The sequence below is a fragment of the Melospiza melodia genome, unplaced genomic scaffold, assembly GCF_035770615.1.
Source record: "Melospiza melodia melodia isolate bMelMel2 unplaced genomic scaffold, bMelMel2.pri scaffold_18, whole genome shotgun sequence".
Classification (NCBI taxonomy): Eukaryota; Metazoa; Chordata; class Aves; order Passeriformes; family Passerellidae; genus Melospiza; species Melospiza melodia.
The window spans coordinates 15,523,603-15,545,311 of record NW_026948525.1 but is presented as its reverse complement, the minus strand read 5'-3'; the positions used below and the strand labels follow the sequence as shown (position 1 = coordinate 15,545,311).

Here is a 21,709-nt window from a genome sequence, read left to right as displayed (position 1 = left end):
GGGAGGCGGTGGAGTCGTCGTCTCTGAGGCGTTGAAGAGTTGTGCGGATGTGGCCCTTGAGGACGTGGTTGTGCGGTGATGATGGTGCTGCCAGGGTGTCAGTGGCACTGGGTGAGCGTCAGGGTCTCTTCCCACCTCGATGACTCTGGGATTCCCTGCTGAGCGCTCTGGTATTACCTCACCTGAGTGGGCACGGCTGGTGATAGAGAGATGGTGAATCTTGTTTCTTGAATCAGAAGGCTTGATTTATTAAGATATTATATATAATACATTATTACTATACTAATAGAATATAGAGAGAGGTTTCCAGAGCAGCTAGGCTAGCTAAGAATAGAAAGAAAGAATCTATAACAAAGTTGTGGCCAAGGACTCAGTCCCCTAGCTTGCACTGGTGATTGGCCCTTAATTATAAACATAGGAAATGAGCCAATCAAGGTGTTCCTGTTGCATTCCACAGCATCTGATAATAATTGTTTACCTTGTCTTCTGGAGCTTCTGGCCTCCCGAAGACACAGAAATCCGAAAGAAAGGATTTCTGTGGAGAAATGTCTGCGACACTCTGGCACCAATCGTGTCCCATGCGTGCTGTTTAGGGCTGGCCCAGCAGTGCCTGTGGGTGCTGGGGAGATGTTCCAGGATGGCCGGGGCAGCTGAGGCTGCGGAGCCATGTCCAGGCCGAGGCCGCCCATGTGGCTCCCTGGGGCCCCACGCAGGGAGCAGCCATCATCGGCTGGCCCGGGCTGGGCAGGGCCATGGGTGCTGCTCCTGCAGCTGCCGCGCCAGGCAGGGCCAGCAGAGCAGCGCCCACAGTGCCCGCAGCGCCTGCTTGAGGCAGCCGGGCCGTTTGCTCGGGGCAGCGCTGCTGCCTGCAGGCCTGCGCTCCTGGCTGGCCAGCTGAGGCGCTGCCACGGCTCTGCGGGGCAGGCCCCTGGCTCTGTGGCCCTGCCTCGGGCCCCTGCTGGCCCACGGAGCCTTCGCTGCACAGAGAGGGAAGCGAGGCACACAGGGACTCCGCTGCCTGCCCCTCAACCTAGCCCTCCTGAGGGACGGGCAGTGGCAGCCCATCTGCCACAAGATCTGCCAGCCTTTGGGCCCTGCCTTCTCTTTCAGACAGCTCCAGGATACTGACTTCATGCCAGCCATCGTCCTCCTCCTCCTCCCACAGCAAGGGAGTGGGCCCGAAGCTGAAGATGCTGTTACCTGCACAGCAGTTCTGTGGCAGGTCTGTGCTGCTGCTGTCTTTCTCCGTGGAATCATCTCGGAGTTCTCTGAGTTTTGTTTTGCTGCAGCTGGAGAGGTCTTGGGAGCTGCTGAACTCTCCTTGGGACAGCTCTGGCTCTGCCCCACCTTGGTACTCTTGGCAAAGCTCAGTCTGGCTGTAGGATTCCCAGTCTTCATTGCTGCCAGCTGAGGTGCCCTCCTCACTCTCCTTCTCTGTCAGCACTGAGCCCTGCTCTGCCTCTTCCCACTGCTCCCTGGGGGTTTGGGCTCCCAGTGGGCTGGGTGAGGGGCTGGTGGGGCAGCAGAGTCTGTCTGGAGCAGGGACTGGGCTCTGTGTCCCTGCTGATGGCACCTCCTCCCTGGGGGCAGGAGAATGTGCCTGCTTCTCCTGGCTGTTCGCACTTCCTTGCCTTTGCTGGCTCAGCTTTGGCTCAGTCACCTCCTTTTCCATTGGGGGTAGCTCCTGGGCTGTTGCCCTTTGTTGCCACTGGTAGGGCTGTTGCTGTGCCCCCTCTCCCCACAGCACCCTCACAGCCGCCTTGCACTGCTGCAACTCGTGGGCACTCATTGCTCTGCATGGGGACGCTTCCTTGGCTGCCATTGCAGGCACCTACTGGAAGAATTCACAGCTTGTCCCCTCTTCCCTCAGGCCAAGCTCTCGGGCCCCAACATCTCCCCACTTGTCATCTCTGTCACGTTTCTTCTCTTCTTCCATGATGACAAAGGGTCTCTCCTTCTCCTCCTCAGTGTCTGACCATGGCCAGGCTGAGGCACCCACTGCCCCCACCAAGTGCCTGCTGAGGGCCTGGTCTTGCCCCTAGCTGGGCAGGGGGTTGGGTGACTGGAAGGAGTTGAGCTTTGTCTTGCAAAGGGAATTTTGGGGCATCAAGGGTGTCTTTGGTGTTACAAACTGAATGTAAAAATCCCCTGAGCAGTCACTGGCAGGTCAGGTCTGTGAGAACAGTGTGGTTTATGTGCAGGAACACGGGGCAGAGGCAGCAATGAAACAAGGCACAGCACCACACCTGGATTACCTGACCTCTTACCTGCCTCAAAACTGCACAGGCTCAGCTCCAAGCACCTCATTTTGAGAGTGATGTGTAGTTCTCACAGACCTCAGCCTAAGCACTCATGGGCAAAATTCTACTTATACCCTACACAACTTCTAATTAAAACAGCAGGTACAAATTAGCATGAAATTGAATCCTTTAATGGATGGTTTTCCCTTTTCCATTTAAAATCACCCTAACAAGCCTGATTCAATGTGCAAGTGGAATGTATCCTCCAGTGAAAATTCAAATTTAAGTCACTGCAATTTTACATGTGAATATTTTTTCCTCTAGCCCCTATACAGCATGAAGCTGGAAGTGCCCGCTGCAGAGGACACTGACTTCCAGTGACACACAGGGAATAAAACCCCAAAACTCCTAACATTTAATTATCCTGTCCTTTACCAGGTGCTGAACCTCATCTCCAACACCTGAAAAATTTAGTATTTTCCTTTTCATCCCAAATCCACCTTCTTCTCCCACAGCTGTCAGGGCCCTGACTGCACTAATTGTGTGACCAGTCTCAGCTGGGGCTTCCACTCACACTCTTGGACAGGGACTTTATTTAGCCTTGGGGTTTAAATAGAACAATAGAATGGTTTGGTTTTGCAGGGACCTTAAGTTCATCCAGTTTTAACTCTCTGCCATGGTCAGGGACACCTTTGCTGCTGCAAGCCCCATCCAGCCTGGCCTTGGATGCTTCCAGGGATCCAGAGGCAGCCACAGCTTCTCTGGGCACACTTTGCCAGGGCCTCACCACTCTCACAGGAAAGAATTAATTCTCAATATCCAGTCTAAATCTGCCCTTTTTCAGTTTAAAGCCATTTCCCTGTGTCCTGTCACTGCAGGCTCTTGTCCAAAGTCCCTCTCCAGCTCTCTCTTGGAGCTCCTTTAAGCACTGGAAGGAATTCTAAGGTGTCTCTGGAGCCTCCTCTTCTCCAGGCTGAACACTGATCTCTCCCAGCCTGTCTGCCCAGCAGAGATGTTCCAGCCCCTGAGCCTCTTTATGGCCCTCCTCTGAACCTACCTGACCATGTCCTTCTCCTGCTGGGATGACAGAGGTGACTCGTGGGTGTCTTTGCTGCTAATTCTGTTCCTGAACTGCTGTTTGGGTTTCCTGGGCTGACGTTGTGTCCATGTCTTTGCCGGATGGTCACTGGACCATGTCCTCTTGGTGAGCTCTTTACCTGGCTGGTGTTGTGGCCACCCTCAGCTCCCAGATTCCTTTTCCTGAGGGACAACAGCAAGAGCTGGATGAGGCTGGGCAGAGCCACTAAGTCCCTGTGCACTCAGGACACCAGTAATGTTTTGCTCTACAGCATTTTTCCCCCAGACAGTGTCTACTGTCAGCACTATTTCCTTTAATCAAAAAATAAATACATTTCAGCATGGCTCATGATGCTAAATGAAAACAACAGGGGGCTAATGAGCATTGTGAACAAGGCATTAACATGGCAGAGGTTTCCACAAGAAGCTGCATCCTTCTTCCAACAACATGTATACACAACTGTGTCTACAGTTGTGACCTCATCTGTTGACTTTAATTCAGGGAATAAATAGATTTAGATATCTAACTTTGGTTTATCTTTGTAGCAAATTATGCATTGTGTTACACTTACTAATAAGGAACAAAACTGCCAACTCTGTTTGTGCAACTGTTCAGGGGTCATTCTTACTCTTCACTGAACACATTTAACACATCTAATATTCATAACTGTGTTAGCACATTTAATATTCATGAGTTTGGGGTAGAAGTTAAAGTGTTACTTCCCCAGTAAGTGTTGTGGGAGGATTGGGCCAGTGTCAGTCTGTAAAGGGAGGGTGGCTGTGGCCCTGCTCTGGCAATGGCACTTCTGAACACACCCACACAGGCCGTCCGCGAGTTATGTGCGTCCCCAAGGCTGAAATAACACGTGCAGGCCAAAACTTTTCTAATCCCTTTTCCAAATTTATTTTTACCTCTTCTCCTTGAAAATCTAAAACCCTGGAACAGCCTTGGCTACCCCTCTAAACGCTGCTGGACAGTGGGCTCATTAGAGCGGCCACCATCGCTGCTGGTGCGGTACTGTGAGGGAGAACCTCACGGCGCAGTGGCAGCAGCCCCGCCAAAACGGGCGGACGGGAAAAACCCATGAAGAGAAGCCACGGTAGGGGACAAGGAGGGACAAGGAGGGACAAGGAAGGACAAGAAGGGACAGGAGGGTCAGGGAGGAACAAGGAGGGACAGGGAGGGAAGGAGGCATTCCCACCTGCCCCGTCCCTCTCCTCAGCCCTGCCGCCATTTCGGGAGCTCTGTGCGGGCGTGCGGCTCCCCCTGGCGGCCTCACAGCCGTCCCGTCCCGGTGGCCATGAAGTCCATGTTCGTCACCGTGAGCACCACCAGCTTCGATGAGCTGATCGCCGCGGCCTGCTCCCCGCCCGCGCTGCAGGTCAGTCGGCCGAGACACCGACACCGGCCCTGGCCCGGGCCTGCCCTCCCGGGGCTGGCGCCTGTGCGCCGCGGGCTGCCCTGCCCTCCCTGCCGCATCCCGGCAGCAGTGCCGGGGCGCCTGAGGGCGCCGTGGCGGTTCGGGGGTGCCCGGCGGAGAAGCATGAAGTGTTGCTTGAGGAAGGGGAGGGACGGCCTGTGGGACGGGGAGGGGGGGGGGATGATACCGGGGCCGGGGCCGTCTGGAGCTGGGCACAGCCCTCACACAGCCTCTCTATCCCCGCCTCATCCCCTTCGTTCCACCTCCGTCATCCCCCCCTTCTTCTCCTTCTCTCTCTCCGTCCCCCCTCCCCACCATCTTCTCCGCCCCCCTTATCGCCTCCATCCCCCGGTGCCCTGCCCGCAGGCGCTGCAGAGCCGCGGGTACCAGAAGCTGTTGCTGCAGGCGGGCTGGGGCTCGCTGCCGCAGCCGCAGCCCAGCAGCAGCCCGGCCGCGGCGGTGGAAGCGTTCCGGTTCAAGGACTCGCTGGCTGAGGAGCTGCAGAGCGCAGACCTGGTCATCAGCCACACAGGTACAGCCCGGCTGCTTCTGGGGCTGCGGGAGCTCCGTGGGATGAGGTCTCTTCAGCCCGGGGTGAGCTGGCTGGGAGTGCTGAGCTCCACAGCTGGGTTGTTCAAGAGGCTCCCCTCTTTCAGCAGCGAGTAGGGGGATATTTGATCTCTCACCATGTTTTCTGTTCCTCTTGTAGGTGCTGGTAGCTGCCTGGAGACTCTAGAGAATGGAAAACCACTAATAGTAGTAATAAATGACAAGCTGATGAACCATCAGCTTGAGCTGGCCAAACAGCTGCACAGAGATGGCTGTGTCCTCTACTGTAACTGCAGGTATGGAGCTGCTGGGGCTGTTCCTGCTGGGCAAGAGCATTCAGTCCATGTGACTGCACAGCTGAGAACGCAACAAGGTAATTTACATCCTTCTCTGTCATCTCCATCTGGATATTACATTTTCCAGAGTGAATAGACTAACACTATGTAGAAAATTACCACACTTACCAAGCTTTTTTACCACAATAATTATTTTTTTACCACTTATAAATATTTTTTTTTCATTTGAGGTAACATATATTTAGATTAAAAAAAGAAAAACACTTCAGGGGATTAATAAAGCAGATATAGATATTATCTGGTTAGTAACTTTAAATACCCCTGTCTTTCAGGTACTCATTCAGGCTGCCCTTTTAACCAAACTTCCTGAATCCACCATACCATCTGACAAGTAGTTTCACAGATCCACTGCCTGTCACTTCAGGAGCAAAATTTAAACTAAACTAACAAAAACACACAAAAAACCCCCTACCCCACAAGCAAACAATGTGTGAAAAAATCCCACCATCACCAAAACTCCTAGCTCCTTTTTTTAGAGTTCATCCTGACTCCTGTTGGGTTTATTTCTCCTCCTGGTTTTGACTGTATCTTACTGTTTTCACTTTACTCATGATTGACTCCACTCTAAAAATAAAAGATGACTTTTAAACTGAAGGCAGAAAAAATGTAATGCCCTTTACTTAGTCTGCATCTTGTTCCTTTGCCTTGCAAGCAGAGTTTCCTATGTTTCAGACGAGCTTTCTGAACAGACCAGGCCTGGCATTCATTTAAATTGAGCAAGTTTCCTAAACTTATTTTCTTGGTGCTTCTGTCAGCTTTGGAATATTTATTTCTTTGTGTTGGGCAGTGCCAAGCATTCGAGCCTTATTTGCAGCCTGATACTAGCAAGTGACAGATTGATGTAGCTGTTCTTTCTGACCCTTTCTGTGATCAGGGGAGAACTCTTCCATGTGTTCAAATAGGATGGATTTCCTCTTATGGTTTATGGAGCAGAGCCTCAGATCTTGCTCAGTCTCCCAGCACTGTGACCACAGAAGATTAAAAAGTGTCAAAGTTGAGTTTGTCCCAGAAAGCTGATGGAAGTGTGTTCTCAGCAAGGCTCCCTACCAGCCAGTGCTGGCTGGGGCCTGCTGCTCTGGGCATTCTCTTCCTTTCCATACATATCCTTATTTAATATTTCCATGCTAAAGAATTATGTATGGATGCATAGAAAGAAAATTGTATTTAAAATTTTCCCATGGGGTGGCTATTTCTTTAATTTTTGCTTTTGGTCTCTTTTTACTGCACTCTTGTGGAGACAATGCAGTCAATGAACTTGTCAGCTTTGAAACCTTTTCCTCCTGGACAGCCAGAAAAGTTTGCTTCATTCTTGAATAAAGTTCTTGGGTTACAATAAACAAAACAGAGAAATAAAAAAGTTGGAACAAAATGTGTCATCTCCTCCACTTAAGATCTGCAGCTGGGCCAAACACTCAAAGAAAATTTCATTTAATATTAACTGATATTAGTGTCAAACTCATTCAGCTTTATGCATAAAAGAGTACAATGCCAATAAGGAGGGAGTATGGACTGTCCTGCGGCATGGACAGACATATTTCTGTCACAAAAGCTGCACTGGAATGGGAATTCCACCGATGAGGACAAGTTAAACTACTTCTTTACAGGCATGGCATATGCCTTCTGGTCTCTTGACCTTTTTTGCTAAACACAGGTGGAAATGTGAAATACAACGCTGTGTTTCATGTCAGGTACAAACAGGCGACATGTATTTGTGAATGAGAAATGTGTGGACCCAGACAATGGGCGAGCTGTGAATTCTGTTAATAAGTGAGGAAAATAAAGCATGGAAAAAGGCCTTTGAACCTATCTTTGGTTTGCAATTAACGCTGGTTGATTTAGGAGCATTGGAATTAAGGTGTTAAAGATAAGGCTTTTTGCTTGCATTGAATCCATAAAGAGCTCTGCAATAATAATCTTTTGAAGCATAATTTTAGAATATTACTTGTATCCTTGAAACTATAGCTTTGGAATATATAAAAAGGAAATATGCTTATCTCACGCCTTATTGAAGCAGAGAAAAACAGCTTGAGAAAGGAAGATGAACATCACCTGAAGCGTTATGAACAAAAATTCTGCCAATTTTTTTTGTGAGAAAAAGCTTACCATGGTTGCTGCTGGGCTGCTGCTTGTGTTATGGTAATTATGGGTCGTTGTCGTTAATAGTTGGTTTTGTATCAGTAAAAACTCCAGCTGGGACCAAGTTAATGGCCCTTCTCTGAGACAGTGAAGGGTGGGGACCTCCCAAACAGTGAGGAGAAGAGACTTTAGGGGGGGGGATATGCAAAATAACTCCAGGACCAGCATGCCATGAGAAGCTACTGCTTCTAGCTTGCTAAAAAAGACCTCAAAACAACAAGCCACCTAAGAGCTGAGAGATTGGAGTGATGTCTGGACGTCAGGAACGGAGTGCTGAGCCTGCAGAGATGCTGAACACCGTCGCATTCCCTCTCACCCTGAGCACGGGAGTCGTCCCCATGCCGGGAGCAGGCCAAGAGAGGTGGCAGGATTAACATTGGAAGGGGTCACCACGCCCTAAAGGCTCCCACGAGGACCAGACCCCCAGCTCTGCCCCTAGTGGACAAAGCTGCGCATATCCTCCTCCTCCAAGTCACCCGGGGAGAGGCGACGGGAAGCTGCAGCCCCTTCCGAGCTGCCCAATCCTGAGCTGATCACTTTTAATAAAGGCACTAAAAGGAGAAAAAGTCTCCTGCCCTGTTTATTTTAGCTTGGGCGCTCGTCCGCAATAACCACGCCAGAAGAGGACACCAGGACTGGCCATCTTGGACCTCCAGGACAGCTGGCTATCAGGACCAGAGAGATCGGCTCAGGACCAGCGACACAGAGGAGCACTGGAGCACCAGACTGGTGAGAAATCCGGTGGCAGGAGTGGGAGACGTGCGCATGTGTGTGTGAGTGAGACGAGGGCTGGCAGCCGGACCTTCGGAGCAAGAGCGGACCTCTTGGTACCACATTTCCGAATGTTCGCGAGAAAGCCAGCCGGGAACAGGGGAAAGTTAGTGGAATTAGTGTGAGTGAGTCGTCTCCTAAGGGGGAAAAAAAAGGGCCCCCCCTCTCTGGGCATGCGGAGGGAATAGTTGTATGAGTGGAACGCACGAAAAGTAAGTCCTGACAGAGGGAAGTCAGGCAGATTGTAAGTCCCGAGAAGGATTCGGGTAGCTCACAAGCCCTGCAGGCAAAGTAAGTCCTGACAAAGGAGTCAGGCACAAACCCCAGCGAAGGAGGCTGCGCGTTGTTTTTAAGTCCTGATACGGTGAAGCCTAAAAATTGGCACGTTAGGCAAACTAAAAATCAGGCAGCAGCTCTTCCTGACTGAGGGAGTCAGGCACAACCCGGATTCTTAGGCTGACGTTTCATGTGTTCAAGTCCTAATAGATGTAAGACCTGACGTTGGGAAAGTTGGGCAATCAAGAGATCGGGCAGTTGTTTCAGTATAAAGTCCTGAGCATCATGCAGAAATTTGAAGTTCGGTGGAGGAGGCTGAAGCTCCTCAAACAAGAGGTTTATTTTTTTTAATTACCTGTCAGTAGAGGCACCTTTGGGATTTTTTACTGTTGAGACCTGAAAAATGGGAGGGTGTAATAGTAAAAAAAGACCGGCAAGAGACTGAGGAATATACCTTCCAATAGTCCCTTAAGAGAACTGTTGGAGAGATGGGGTTCTATAGAGGCCACAGAGGGATTAGATAAAATGAAAATGATCCACTACTGTGTAGAAGTGTGGCCGGAATTAGAGGTACAAGGAGGATGGCCTTGGTGTGCGACAACGGACAAGTGGATGTGCCAACAACTAAATCATCTGACAGCTCGAGGAGATACTGATCCTGAGCAATTACTGTATGTATCTTGCTGGTTAAAGAATGCTATTGGGGATGAAGGGGTGCGAATTTGTAAGGTACAGAAGAAGAAGTAGATTTTTTTAGGTCCTGCTTAGGTTATTTTAATCTGTTCATAAATTGACATGTGCAAATTCCAGTTGACACTGAATCCAAGTAACTCCTCATGCAGTTTGAATAGATATGAAAATCAAGACCCTTCATGGCTGACAATCAATCAGACCCTCCCTACCCCCACCCCACCATTTCCCCCATCCAAGCCCTGGCACTCAGAGCAGCCTTGTGCAAATCTGTGCTCCCTCCAGCCCAGGCTGCAGCTGCAGCTTTCAGCTCCTTGGCTCCAACACCCACCTGCTTTCCTTGGAGAAGGAGCTGTCCGAGACACAGAGGGATGTTCATTTAATCTCAGCCAACAAAGACAAGGGAAGGCACAGCTCCATCAAATGCAAAAGTCATTCCTGTGGTGGAAATTACATCTACTTTCCACAGACATTCTCAGAGCAATGGAAAACACCTTCTGTGCCCAGCACAGATCCCAAGGTCCCCCCAAACCCTTCCTGCCCCAATTCTGCCCAGATTTGCTCTTTGCACACATGAGTCACACGCTGAAGTCAGGAGCTCCCTCCATGCCCAGGGGGAGGAAAAGAGAGAAAGGGGATGAAGAGCTCTCCTGTGCAGAGACCAAAGTCCAAGTGCAGCCCATGCAGTGGGAACCACAACTCATCAGGTTTGTGTCCTTTGTGCTCAGGGACTGATGACACTCAGAGGCACAGAAAGGTTTCTTGTAAACAAACAGAACCCGATCATTTGAACAGTTTAATAACCATCACAGCTCTTCTCTCAGCTCTCTGGGATGTCCCAGCAGCATGTGACATGTCCCCTATCCCCCAGGGATTTCTGTACAAGAACAGTTTTAGATCAGGACAAAAGAAAAAAAAGGTTCTGTGATAAATACAAACATAATTGAGGTGATGATTATTTTTATATTTATAATATATAAACTCTGAAGTCTTGGTCAACTTCTTGCACCTCAAAGCATTAAACCAGTCAATTGAGAGGTACTTGAATGACCAGAAAGGACCTAGAGGAGAAAATCTGGGAGCAGCAGGAAGTACAAAGATCCAGCTGCTCTAAATGAAAAGATGTTCTTAGAAATGGCCATTAAAACAGGAGAGCAGGAAACACCTGATGGAAGAGTGAGATTAAATAATAAACTGAATAATGCTGACACAAGTAGATGAGAAGATCAGTGTTTCTTCTTCTGCCATCAGTATGCTTCCAGGGAATCCCTGTTCGTACTAGGAAAATTTTGCCATTTCTCAAAAGTACTCAAATGACCCATATAAAAAAGATCTGCTTGTATCTTATGATATAAGCAGGTATTAAAACCTGTGCCCCTTTCCAGGCAGACATCAGTTGTGTGCCTATGAACAGGCAGTGCCACTTGTGCCCTGAGGTTCCCAGCTGGGATTGGATCTCTCCGAGAGCACCCAAAGGAGAGCAGAGATCCTTGCAAGCTGCAGGTCCCTGACAGCCCCGCAGGGTTACTCTTCCATCAACATCTGCTCTGCTTCAGTCTGAAACAGAGCCCAGCATGGTGCCGGGATCATCAGAGAGCTGAGATGTGTGCTGAAATTCAATGCCCTCCCCATCACACAGCAGCCCTGCATTTCCCTCCTGCAGCCTTGGTCTCCAGCACAGCCATGGAGGCTCTTTGGGCTCTGGACTGTTGCTGCAGCCCCCAAGGACAGCTGAGCTCTGCCTTTGGCACAGTCAGGCCTGGCCAGCGCAGGCCATGCTCAGCAATTGCTTGTGTGTGCCTGGCCTTGCTGTCAGCCCCGGCAGCGGCTGCGTGGCCTCTTTGTGGCCCTGTGCAGGCTCAGCCATGGTGGCCCAGCCCCTGTGCAGGCCCAGCCCAGGCCAGGAGCATTGCGGCTGGGAACGGCCCCTGTGCCATGGTGCCCACAGCAGCCTTGGGGCTCTGTGCCCCATGGCCTCCCTGCTGGGCAGCCTCTGCCAGCTCCTGCAGAGCCCGGGGCATCTGTGGGCCTGCACAGACAATGTAATGGGTTAAAACTTTAAGTTTGTTCATCAAAGCTGACAAAGTAATTCCAGTAAGACTATTGCATCACCTCTAGTTTGTCTAAGTAAATTTCCAGACTTTAAAGGATAAGGAAGATGAAACCAAAAGACAATAGTTTTCACAAACAGTTGTTTATCTTTTAGTAAACTGTTAATATGGGTGGGGGGTTTGCTATGATTGATAACACAGTATCAGCTTATCCACTCAGTAAACCTAGGATTCCAGGAACTCAGCAGACTGAGCCTAAGAATTCCAGGAATCAGAGAAAGGAAAATTACCAACCTTCATCTTCAGACCCCAGGAGGTGGACTATGACCACCTAAACAAAAAAGAAGAATACGCAGAGTACTACACATCAGCCTGGAAGCAGGACTGTATAAGAACTCCACAGAAAATCAGATGAGTGTGGCAGTGGTAGAGCGGAGACTCTCCTGTCACGCAGCGTGCCCAGGACGCTGACTTTGCCTATTATCACTTGCTCTATCAATTAATAAATTTTATTTTATTTGGACTTATTAGTGGGTGATTCATTCCCCACCGCAACTAACCTATAACAGACAGCCCTGCCTCGTGCTCTCCAGACCTTTGGGCCAGCAGAGAGGCAGCCAGGGCTGGCCATGGCCAGGAACAGGCCCTGAGCCCTGCAGGAGGATAGAGCTGGGCCACAGCCAAACTCAGCTCAGGACAAAGCTGGGCTCAGCAGCCAGGGCTGCCAAGGGCTGGGCACAGAGACTGGGGCTGACAAATGTCCTGGGCACCCTCCCTGCTCTGTCCATGCCACCAAGGGCACTGAGCAGCCTCCTCTCAGGGCCACTTGCCTCTTTGCAATGCCTTGCACAGGCGCTGGCCCTGCCCCACAAGGCCTGGCCTGAGTCCTGCCCCTGCACGCTCAGCCAGGCTGAGACCGACACTGATGGTTTCTGGGCCAGGCTCCAAGAGCTCCCTGCAAGCTCTGCCAGCTGCCCTGAGCTCTGGGCAGCACCAAGGGCCTCTCCCCAGCCCAGCCCAGCCGGCTCTGGCCCCACAGCTCTGCTCAGGCCAGGCTGCTCTGGGCACTGGCCCCATGGCCTCAGCCCCTGGCAAGGGCACAGCAGCAGCTGCAGCTGCCACAGGACTCAGCCCCAGCCATGGGGGAAGGTGCTTGGCCAAGGCCAAAGGAGGCTCCCTGGCTGCCCTGCTCCCCTCGGGCTGAGGTGCTGAGAGCTCTGCAGCCCCTGCTGCCATCCCATCTGCCCAGGGCAGCACAAGAGCCCCGGCCTTGGGGCCCTCAAGAGCTGCTCCTGCTCCAGGCCCAGGGCCCATGCCAAAGCTGGGCAGCCACAAAGCTGTGCCCATTTCTGTTCATTGTTGCTCTGATGGGGATGGACCTTCATCCACTAGGAGGTTGGTGATCAGTTTTCCTACTCCGGAGGCCTCTTCTTTCTTGAGCTCTTCAGTTCACAAATTCACTGAAAAAGGCTCATAAACATTTGTTCAAAATAGACAAACAAGAAAAGCCCATGGGAATAATTTAAATTTTCAGTTCTTACTCAAAATGCTCAAACTAGAAGAGCCCTGGAAATAATTTATATTTTCAATTCTTCTGTGGTTAATCAGACATTTCAGAAGTGCATTTAAATTGAATATACTGTATTGAAACAATGCAGAGAACATTGTTTTATCCAGTTTTCTTTTCCTGTTTATACATTGATATCAGCAATCCCCAATTGATATGGATCCCCAGCGTCTTCTGATGCAGTCTGAACAGATATGAAAATGAAAGCCCTCCGTGGCTGACAATCAAGAACACTTTTTCCCCATCCCCTCCCATCATTTCTCTCACCCAATCCCTGGCACTCCTATGGATCAGGAATGGTGTGCCCAGCAGGAGCAGGGCAGGGATTCTTCCCCTGTGCTCAGCACTGGTTGGGCAGCATCTCGAGTGCTGTTTGCAGTTCTGGGCCCTCCAATTGAGGAAGGACATGGAGGGGCTGGAGCGTGTTCAGAGAAGGGCAACAAGGCTGGTGAGGTGTCTGGAGCACAAGTCCTGTGAGGAACAGCTGAGGGAGCTGAGGTTGTTTATCCTGGAGAAGAGGAGGCTCAAGGGAGACCTCATCACTCTCTACAACTCCCTGACAGGAGGGTGCAGCCAGGTGGGGGTCAGGAATTTTTCCCATGAAACAGTGACAGGACAAGAGGACACAGCCAAAAGCTGCACCAGGGGAAGTTTAGCTGGACATTAGGAAATATTCTTCACAGAAAGGGTGTTTGGGCATTGGAATGGGCTGCTCAGGGAGGTGGCTGAGTCACTGTCCCTAGAAGTGTTTAAAGAAAGACTGGATGTGGCACTGAGTGCCATGGTCTGGGTGACAAGGTGGTGTTGGGTCCCAGGTCGGACTTGATGCTCTCCAAAGTCTTTTGCAGCCTGGTTGATTCTCTGATGATTGTGACGCTGCAGGTGCCTGGGGAAGCCAGGGGCCATAGGGACACTGCGGGGCCTGGTGGCACTAAGAGGACCATGGTGACACTGTGTACGACATGGCAGCACAGAGCCAAGGGCCCATTGTGACACTGTGGGGCTGGATGGAAGCAAGGAGTCCATGGTGACAGTCTGGGTCCTGCTGGAACCACAGAGGCCACTGTGACCCTGCAGGGCCTTGTGGAACCATGCAGAGCATTGTGACAGAGCAGGACCTGGTGTCATGATGGGGCCATTGTGACACTGCAGGGCCCCATGGAACCAAGGGGCCAGTGCTGCTCCTCAGGGATTCCTGGAATGAAGGAAACATGTTTGACACCATGGTGGCCCTTGGGACCAAGAGGCCATTGTGACATGGTGGAACCAAGGAGAGCATTGCTGCACTGCCAGACCTCCTGGAACCAAGGATCCATTATGACACTTCAGGGCCTTGGGGGACAAAGGGCCACTGTGACACTGCAGGGCCCAAGGATCCAAAGGACTTTGTGGCACCAAGGGGTCCCATGGAACCAAAGAGACATTGTGACACTGGGAGGCCTCATGGAACCATGGAGGCCATAGGGACACTCTGGGGTCTCATAGAGTTGTGGTGACACTAAGCTGGCTGGGAGTGTTGATCACCTGGAGGGTAGGAGGGCTCTGCACAGGGCCCTGGACAGGCTGGATCCAGGGCCCAAATTCAACAAGGTGAGGTTTAACAAATCCAAGTGCTGGGTCCTGCACTTTGGCCACAACAAGCCCTGTAGCACTACAGGCTGGGGACAGAGTGGCTGGAGAGCAGCCAGGCAGAAAGGGACCTGCAGGGACTGATGGACAGCAGGCTGGACATGAGCCAGCAGTGTGCCCAGGTGGCCAAGAAGGCCAATGGCTCCTGGCCTGGATCAGGAATGGTGTGGCCAGCAGGAGCAGGGCAGGGATTCTTCCCCTGTGCTCAGCACTGCTTGGGCAGCACCTTGAGTGCTGTGTCCAGTTCTGGGCCCCCAATTTAGGAAGGACATGGAGGGGCTGGAGCATGTCCAGAGAATGGTAGCAAGGCTGGGAAGGGGTCTGGAGGACAACTCCTGTTAGGAACAGCTGAAGGAGCTGGGGTTGTTTATCCTGGAGAAGAGGAGGCTCAGGGAAGACAAGGCAGTGTCAGGGCACAGACTGGACTTGATGATCTCCAAGGACTTTTCCAACCTTGCTGATTCTGGGATTCTCTGAAAGCACCCTTGGAGCAGTTGCAGGAGGAGCCCTGGGCCTCCTCTTCAGAAGCTCCAGCAGCCCAGGTCCCTCAGCTTCTCCTGCCAGCCCCCAAGCCCATCCTGTCAGTCCTGCAGAGCCTCTGCAGCTCCTCCTCACTGCCCAGAACAGGGAGCCCCAGAGCCAGACACAGCAGCCCAGATGTGCCCCCCTGGCCTGGGGTGCCTCTGGCAAGGGAGCAGCACCAGGCACTGCAAGAGCCTGCAGACAATTCCTGCAGCACTTGTAGGATGATCCTGCTGCCCAAGGGACATTCCCATGGGGCCAAGTCAGGAACTGCAATGGGGAGTGAGGCCGGAGAGGAAAGGGCAAACAGGGATGGGCTGTTTGCAGGGCAGGGAACAGGGATGGGCACTAGGAAGAAATTTTTTTGCCAGGGAAGAGTAAAGAAATCAAAGGTGAAGCCAAGGAAATGGTCAGACAACTTTTGGGGTGGCTGCCAGGCAGCCCTGGCCCTGAGCAACAGCATCTGCAGTGGGACAGGAAACTCCCAGCTGATGGGAACAAACTTTCTGGCTGACTGCAGAGGCCAGGACAAAGATGAGTGGTTTCCCTGGTGTCCCCCAGCCCTTGCTGGCCTCAGGGGCTGATGGCATTTGTGCTCCTTCAGGTTCATGTCCCCACAGCAACATCATGGGGGTGCTCCCACCTGCTCTGTGCAATGCAAACAGGGGCTGCTGAGCCAGTGCTGCTATGTCTGTGCCTGCAAGGATGGGGCACCTGTGTGAGCTGGGGGAGAGGCCAGGGCTGCAGAGGGGGGATGTTGTTGGCAGCTCCATGAGGACACTCTGGGACGCTGCCCTGGGCTGTGCAGCACACTGGGGATGGATCAGCCCCTGCTCTGCTGCTCCTTCCCGTCTCCCCCAGGGCCCTTGCAGAGCCCCAGCCATGCTGTTTGCCCCCAGCCTGCCCACGGCCAGCCTGGGGCTGCTCACGGGGCTTTTCTGTGCTGAGCATTGGCCTGGCCATGTTCTTGAGAGTGCCTGGGCAAGGAGCCTGGAGCCCCCAGGTCCTGGGCTGAGGCGTCAGTGCTGCCCCAGCAGGGCCCATGGCCTGTCCCTGCTGCAGCCCCGGCACTACCACCCCCCGGGCTGTGCCCGGCCCTGAGAGCACTCAGGCCCTACAGCAACACCAGGGCCACCAGTGTTGTGTTGTGTTTTTAAATTCCCCAGTTTTCTCCCTTATTTATGTATGCTCCCCCTTTGTTCTGTGTTAAATGGTTCCTCCCTACTCAGTTTTCCCGCCACTGTGCCCCCTACAGTTAAGTTACCATGGATACCCCTTCCCCCTCCACTGTCAATCTCTTATGTTATGTAATTTCCCCTCCCAGGCTTTGCCTTATAAGTAAGTCTTCTCTCCTCCCTGGGCCCAGTCAATCATCCCCCACTCCTCCCAAGCTTTGAGAAACTTCTCTCTGGGGGTTGTGGTTGGCTGGTGTCCCGGGGCCCCTCCTCTGCTTTACGTTTATTGGCTATATCCTCATGCCAGTTATGTTGTGTGCCTCCCTACCTATTCATAGATTGGTTTGCCGGGTTTCCCTCCCTTCTCCACCCCCTCCCTTTAAAACCTTGTTGCTCCGCCTGTTCGTTGCCATTTGCCGGGGGTTCTACCATCTGTTGGTTGCCCTCTGCTGTGGGACCTTCCAATAAACCGACCTGTTACCCCTAGCAAGTGGTCGCCTCCTCATTCGTCCTCTCAAGCGCAAATAGTCCGATTCTGAGATCCAGCCCATCCCGAGGCCAAGATGCCAAGGGGGGCTGGCCTCCGATGCGTAGGGGCGTCGGCCATTCTCACCCCTTCAGCTAGCCGGACTTAGGGCCGCGAACGCCCTAGCGCAGTGTGGCGCCCAAGTGGGGCCTGAAAGTGGACACTTGGACAGCTGACCACTGACCGGACCCCTCGGAATTGGAATTACAGTTTTCCATTGGCCGCTACGCTACCTCGGGTAGTAGCAGACCCCGTTTTAGGGGTAGCGCTCCCCGGGGATTGGAGTCCCAGCCCTCAGCACCGCAAGAGGAGGACTCCAGGGACGGAAACCACCGCCCAGTTTTGCTTTTCGTCGCCACCGAGTTGGTAAGTCCAGGCCCTGCCTTGGGGTCTCTCCGGGCTTCTCCCCCTGCCTTTTTACCTCTCCCTAGGGGTACATGCCCTGCCTTGGGGACCTACTCCCTGCCCTCTTTCCTTGAGGTACTTCCTCATCCCCGTGCCTTTTTTGTTTTCTTTTCCCTGTGGGTGCCGGCTTCCCCAGACGTGGGGCCCGGACCCATCCCCTAGTCTCCTTTTTTTTCCCTCCGGCCGGCTCTGACTTTGGGGCGGTGGGGGGGTGCAGGGGTCGGTGGTTGGCGATCCGTTGTTTTAGTTTGCGTTATTCACTTGGCGAGTGGTTGAACCATCAGAGGATTTCCCCCCTTTCTAGTAGCAGTAATTCCTGTGCTAGAAAGGTGCCATGGGTGCAGGCTTGGGAAAATCCCAAAAGGAGGTTTACTATGTTGTGAAAGGTTTATTGCTTGGGAATGGGCAAAAGCCCCCCAAGCAAGCGTTGAAATGTTTAGTTAGATGGATCTTTTCTAAGTTCCCCGAAACCTCCCCGGAACTTGTAAAGCAGCTGTTATAGCGATATTGGGCAGCTGTTATAGCGAAATTAGACGAGGCCATAAATTCCGGGAAGGCGAAGTTGGCCACCGTGGCTTATTGGGCGCGTAGGGTGCATGCAGCACTCCGCGCGTTTGGGGAGCTTAAGAAAGGTCCTGCTGGTTCTAGTTTATCCCCTCGTTCCCCTCGTTCTGTTGCCCTTGCCCCTCAAACCTCACCCGCATCCCGTAGGCAGGAGCCCTCGAGGGGGATTTTAAGGGCCGACCAGAGGCAGGGGGTCCATCCTGCCCCTGCTCCCCCTCGACCTGCTCGGCCTCCCCCTTCGAGGAGCCCTGGCCAGGCTCCTTCTCTCCCCTCTCCCTCAGCCCCTGTACCCAAGTCCCCAGTTCTAAATCCCAAGGTTGTGCGGTTTGTTGAAGACTCTCAAAATGGCTCCCTTGGAGCCCAAGATGGCGGTGGCCATGCGGCCGTTCCCGCCGGGGCTCCTTCTTCTCCTCCTAACCCTTTCCTCCCTGACGCCAACCCCTTCCTTCTCCTTGACCCTACCCCTTTTTCGGTTGTCCCTCCTTCGTATCCGCCCTCCGTCCCACCCATTTCCTCACCCTGTGCTCCTCCTTCGGCTCCTCCCCAGGTTCCTCCCCCAGTTCCGCCCCTCATTGACTCCTCCTCCACTCCGCCTTTGTATTCTGCTCCGCCTCCAAACCCCACCAAGGAGGCAGAGAAGGTGGGTGTGCCGCGCCCACTCCCTCACCCCGCCTCACTACCAGACCCCGCCTCAACCTCCTCCAGTTCCAGTTCCCACGCTCCCCCTTCCGGCTCCCACTCTTTGTGTGGATGACCGGAAGCCGGAGCAGGCGCCTTTATTGGAAGCCGCTCCGGTCACCTACCACCTCAGCGGGGAGGGGACCTCTCAGGCCCACTGGGTGCCACTTGCACAGGCCCAGATCAAGGAACTGTGCAAGGCGCAGAAGGACTACTCCCGGGAGTCCGAGTACTTCCGGGGGATGCTCCGCAATGCCCTTGCGCGGGGAGATCTGGTGCCTGCGGACCTGAGGGCCCTCTTCTCCAGCCTTACTAGGCCCATGGAGTTCCGGGTCTGGGTGGCGGAATGGAGGAGGGAGATCTTGGAGGCTCTCCCAATTCTCTGAGGGAGTCCTTCAACATCTCACGATGCGGATGGGCTGGTAGTTTCTCAGGAACATCTGTTGGGCGAGGGACAATGGGCAGAGGGGGCAGTCCAAGCAAAAGCTCTATTCCCGTCGCAGCTTGTGGAGACCGCAAGGGCAGCCGAGCGGGCTTTTTACAAGCTGCACGTGGTAACCTCCCAGTGGGAGGACGATGAGGTTCGGCAAGGGGCACAAGAGCCTTACATGGCCTTTATTGAGCGCCTCTACCGATACGTGGAGGCGCAGGCGACCGGGGATGAGGACAGGGAAAAGATGCTCCAGAGAATGGCATATAGCAATGCCAACTCGGAGTGTCGAAGGGCAATCAAGGCACTCCCTCGAAGTCCCTGGCCCCCGGTAGAGGCCATGATAGAGGCCGTGGTTGGCCAGGTCGCCTTAACATTGCGACCTAAGAGGTCATCAGTAACTTTTGCAGAATGCCCCGAGCCGGACTTCTTAGAGCTGGAAGTTGCCCCCGTTGCTGGACCCCCAATACCTGGGTCTGGCAGGAGATCAACGGCCACCCACCCCTGTCATCTTTGCGGTAAAATCGGGCACTGGATGCCTCAGTGCCTGATGCGACTGGACTATCTTGAATACCGCAGGAAGCGGGAAAGGGACGAGAATAAGAATCAAAAAAACTAGACCAGGAACGCAGCCCCTCCCTGCGCGACGATAGAAGTGCGGCGGGACAAGTGACATCCAGCGGGGAGGAGGGAGATAAAGGAGAGCCGCCGTACGCTATGCTGGACTTGTCTTACCTTTCACCTGATGTGACATACACCTGTGGTATTCAGCCCACACCTGCTCTTAACATCATGTCCTCTGCTTCCCCTTACAGGCTGCAGCTCACTAGAGACATACATCTTCCTAATAGTGATTTACAGCTGGTGTCTGTCGACCTCCAACATCCGGGTCACTGGAGGAAATTAGGACGTTGCAGGTGGACCGTCGTCGGAGATACAAAGCACACGCCGCGAGACATTTACATCGTCCCGGGTTTGGTAACTACCGACCGGGACCGTTTCGCCGTAGGGCTGTACTGTGTCCGACCCCCTCTCTTTCTCCCCAAAGGACAGGTTATCGCCCAGGCCATTCCGGTTCCAGGGAAAGATCATTGGAAGAAGACTCCGGAGCAAACATCGCCTCCGACGGTGGCCTGGGCGCAGGTAGTGGGGAGGGAGAGGCCCTGCCTGACTTGTCAGCTCTCGTTGGGCAGGGACCGGAAGATCGTGAGGGGTCTATTAGACACAGGGGCAGATGTGACGATCATTCTCTCTCAGGAGTGGCCGTCACATTGGGACTTGCAAAACGCTGCCGGCACGATTCAGGGTGTTGGAGGGCTTCAATTGGCTAAACAATCAAGGGGCGTTGTCCAAATTACGGGGCCAGACGGGCAATTGGCTTCTGTACGCCCGTTCGTATTAGATTACACCGAGCCTCTCTGGGGGAGAGACCTACTAGCCCAATGGGGAGCCAGAATTGACCTTCCGAAGGCTCCTCAGGTTTTTCGGGCAGTGGCCACTGAGGAGCGCCAGACCTGGAAGCTGGATTGGCTGACTGATGAACCAGTACAGGTCTTGCAGTGGCCACTTAATAAACAAAAATTGAAGGCGCTCAACGAGCTCGTTCAGGAGCAGCTACTTAAGGGCAACATTGTGGAGACAATGTCTCCCTGGAATTCTCCAGTTTTTGTCATCAAGAAGCCCAATAAGGATAGGTGGCGGCTCCTGACCGACCTTCGCCAAATTAATGATAAAATTGTAGATATTGGGTCTCTCCAGCCAGGGATGCCCTCCCCAGCAATGCTCCCCCAAAATTGGGATCTGGCAGTAATAGATATAAAGGATTGCTTTTTTCAAATTCCTCTTCACCCTGACGATGCCCCGCGTTTTGCATTCATGGTTCCGTCCATCAACCGTGAGTCCCCAGCCAAGCGCTATCATTGGCGGGTACTACCACAGGGCATGAAGAACAGCCCTGTGATCTGCCAATGGTATGTCGCTTCGCTGCTGTCTCCAATACGTACAGCCCTCAGGGATGTTGTCATCATTCATCATTACATGGACGACATCCTCGTGTGTGCGCCCGACCACAGTCTGCTTGCCCATGTGCTTGACCTGACAACCAATGCGTTGGTTGCTGCAGGGTTCGAGCTCCAGCAGGATAAGATTCAGCGGATGCCACCTTGGAAATACCTGGGCCTTGAAATTACCAAGCGGACCATTGTTCCGCAAAAATTGGCTATTAGGACAAAAGTCCAGACCCTAGCGGATGTTCACCAACTGTGTGGGTCCTTAAATTGGGTGAGACCCTGGCTGGGCATTTCGACCGAAGACCTAGCCCCCCTTTTCAATTTGTTGAAAGGGGGAGAGGGGCTTAGTTCCCCTAGAGCTCTCACCCCAGAGGCACAGGTAGCCTTGGAGAAAATCCAAAAGGCCATTTCAGCCAGGCAGGCCCACTGGTATCACCCAGGCCTGCCCTTTAAGTTCATAATACTGGGAAAGTTGCCACACCTCCATGGCATCATCCACCAATGGGACATTGAGATAAGGGACCAAGGGCTGGGTGACCCCCTCTTGATAATAGAGTGGGTGTTCCTCAGTCATCATCGGTCCAAAAGAATGACAAAGCCACAAGAGTTGGTAGCCGAACTGATCCTCAAGGCAAGA

At 52.9% G+C, this 21,709-nt stretch overlaps 1 protein-coding gene and 1 pseudogene across 3 annotated transcripts; one reads left to right on the top strand and one right to left on the bottom strand.

Annotated features, from left to right (window-relative positions):
* LOC134433393 (zinc finger protein OZF-like) overlaps window positions 1-21,709 on the bottom strand; it is a 498,900-nt pseudogene that overhangs the window by 266,418 nt on the left and 210,773 nt on the right.
* LOC134433417 (UDP-N-acetylglucosamine transferase subunit ALG13 homolog) lies at window positions 4,619-6,979 on the top strand. Of its 3 annotated transcripts, XM_063182267.1 has the most exons (5): window positions 4,619-4,699; window positions 5,105-5,270; window positions 5,448-5,583; window positions 6,523-6,535; window positions 6,881-6,979. In XM_063182267.1, the coding sequence occupies exons 1-5, from the start codon at window positions 4,619-4,621 to the stop codon at window positions 6,977-6,979; spliced, it is 495 nt and encodes a 164-aa protein (XP_063038337.1). The 3 variants fall into 3 exon arrangements, with proteins under 3 accessions (XP_063038337.1, XP_063038336.1, XP_063038335.1); XM_063182266.1 differs by lacking the exon at window positions 6,523-6,535 and having other exon boundaries at window positions 5,448-5,582; window positions 6,867-6,979; XM_063182265.1 differs by lacking the exon at window positions 6,523-6,535 and having other exon boundaries at window positions 5,448-5,602.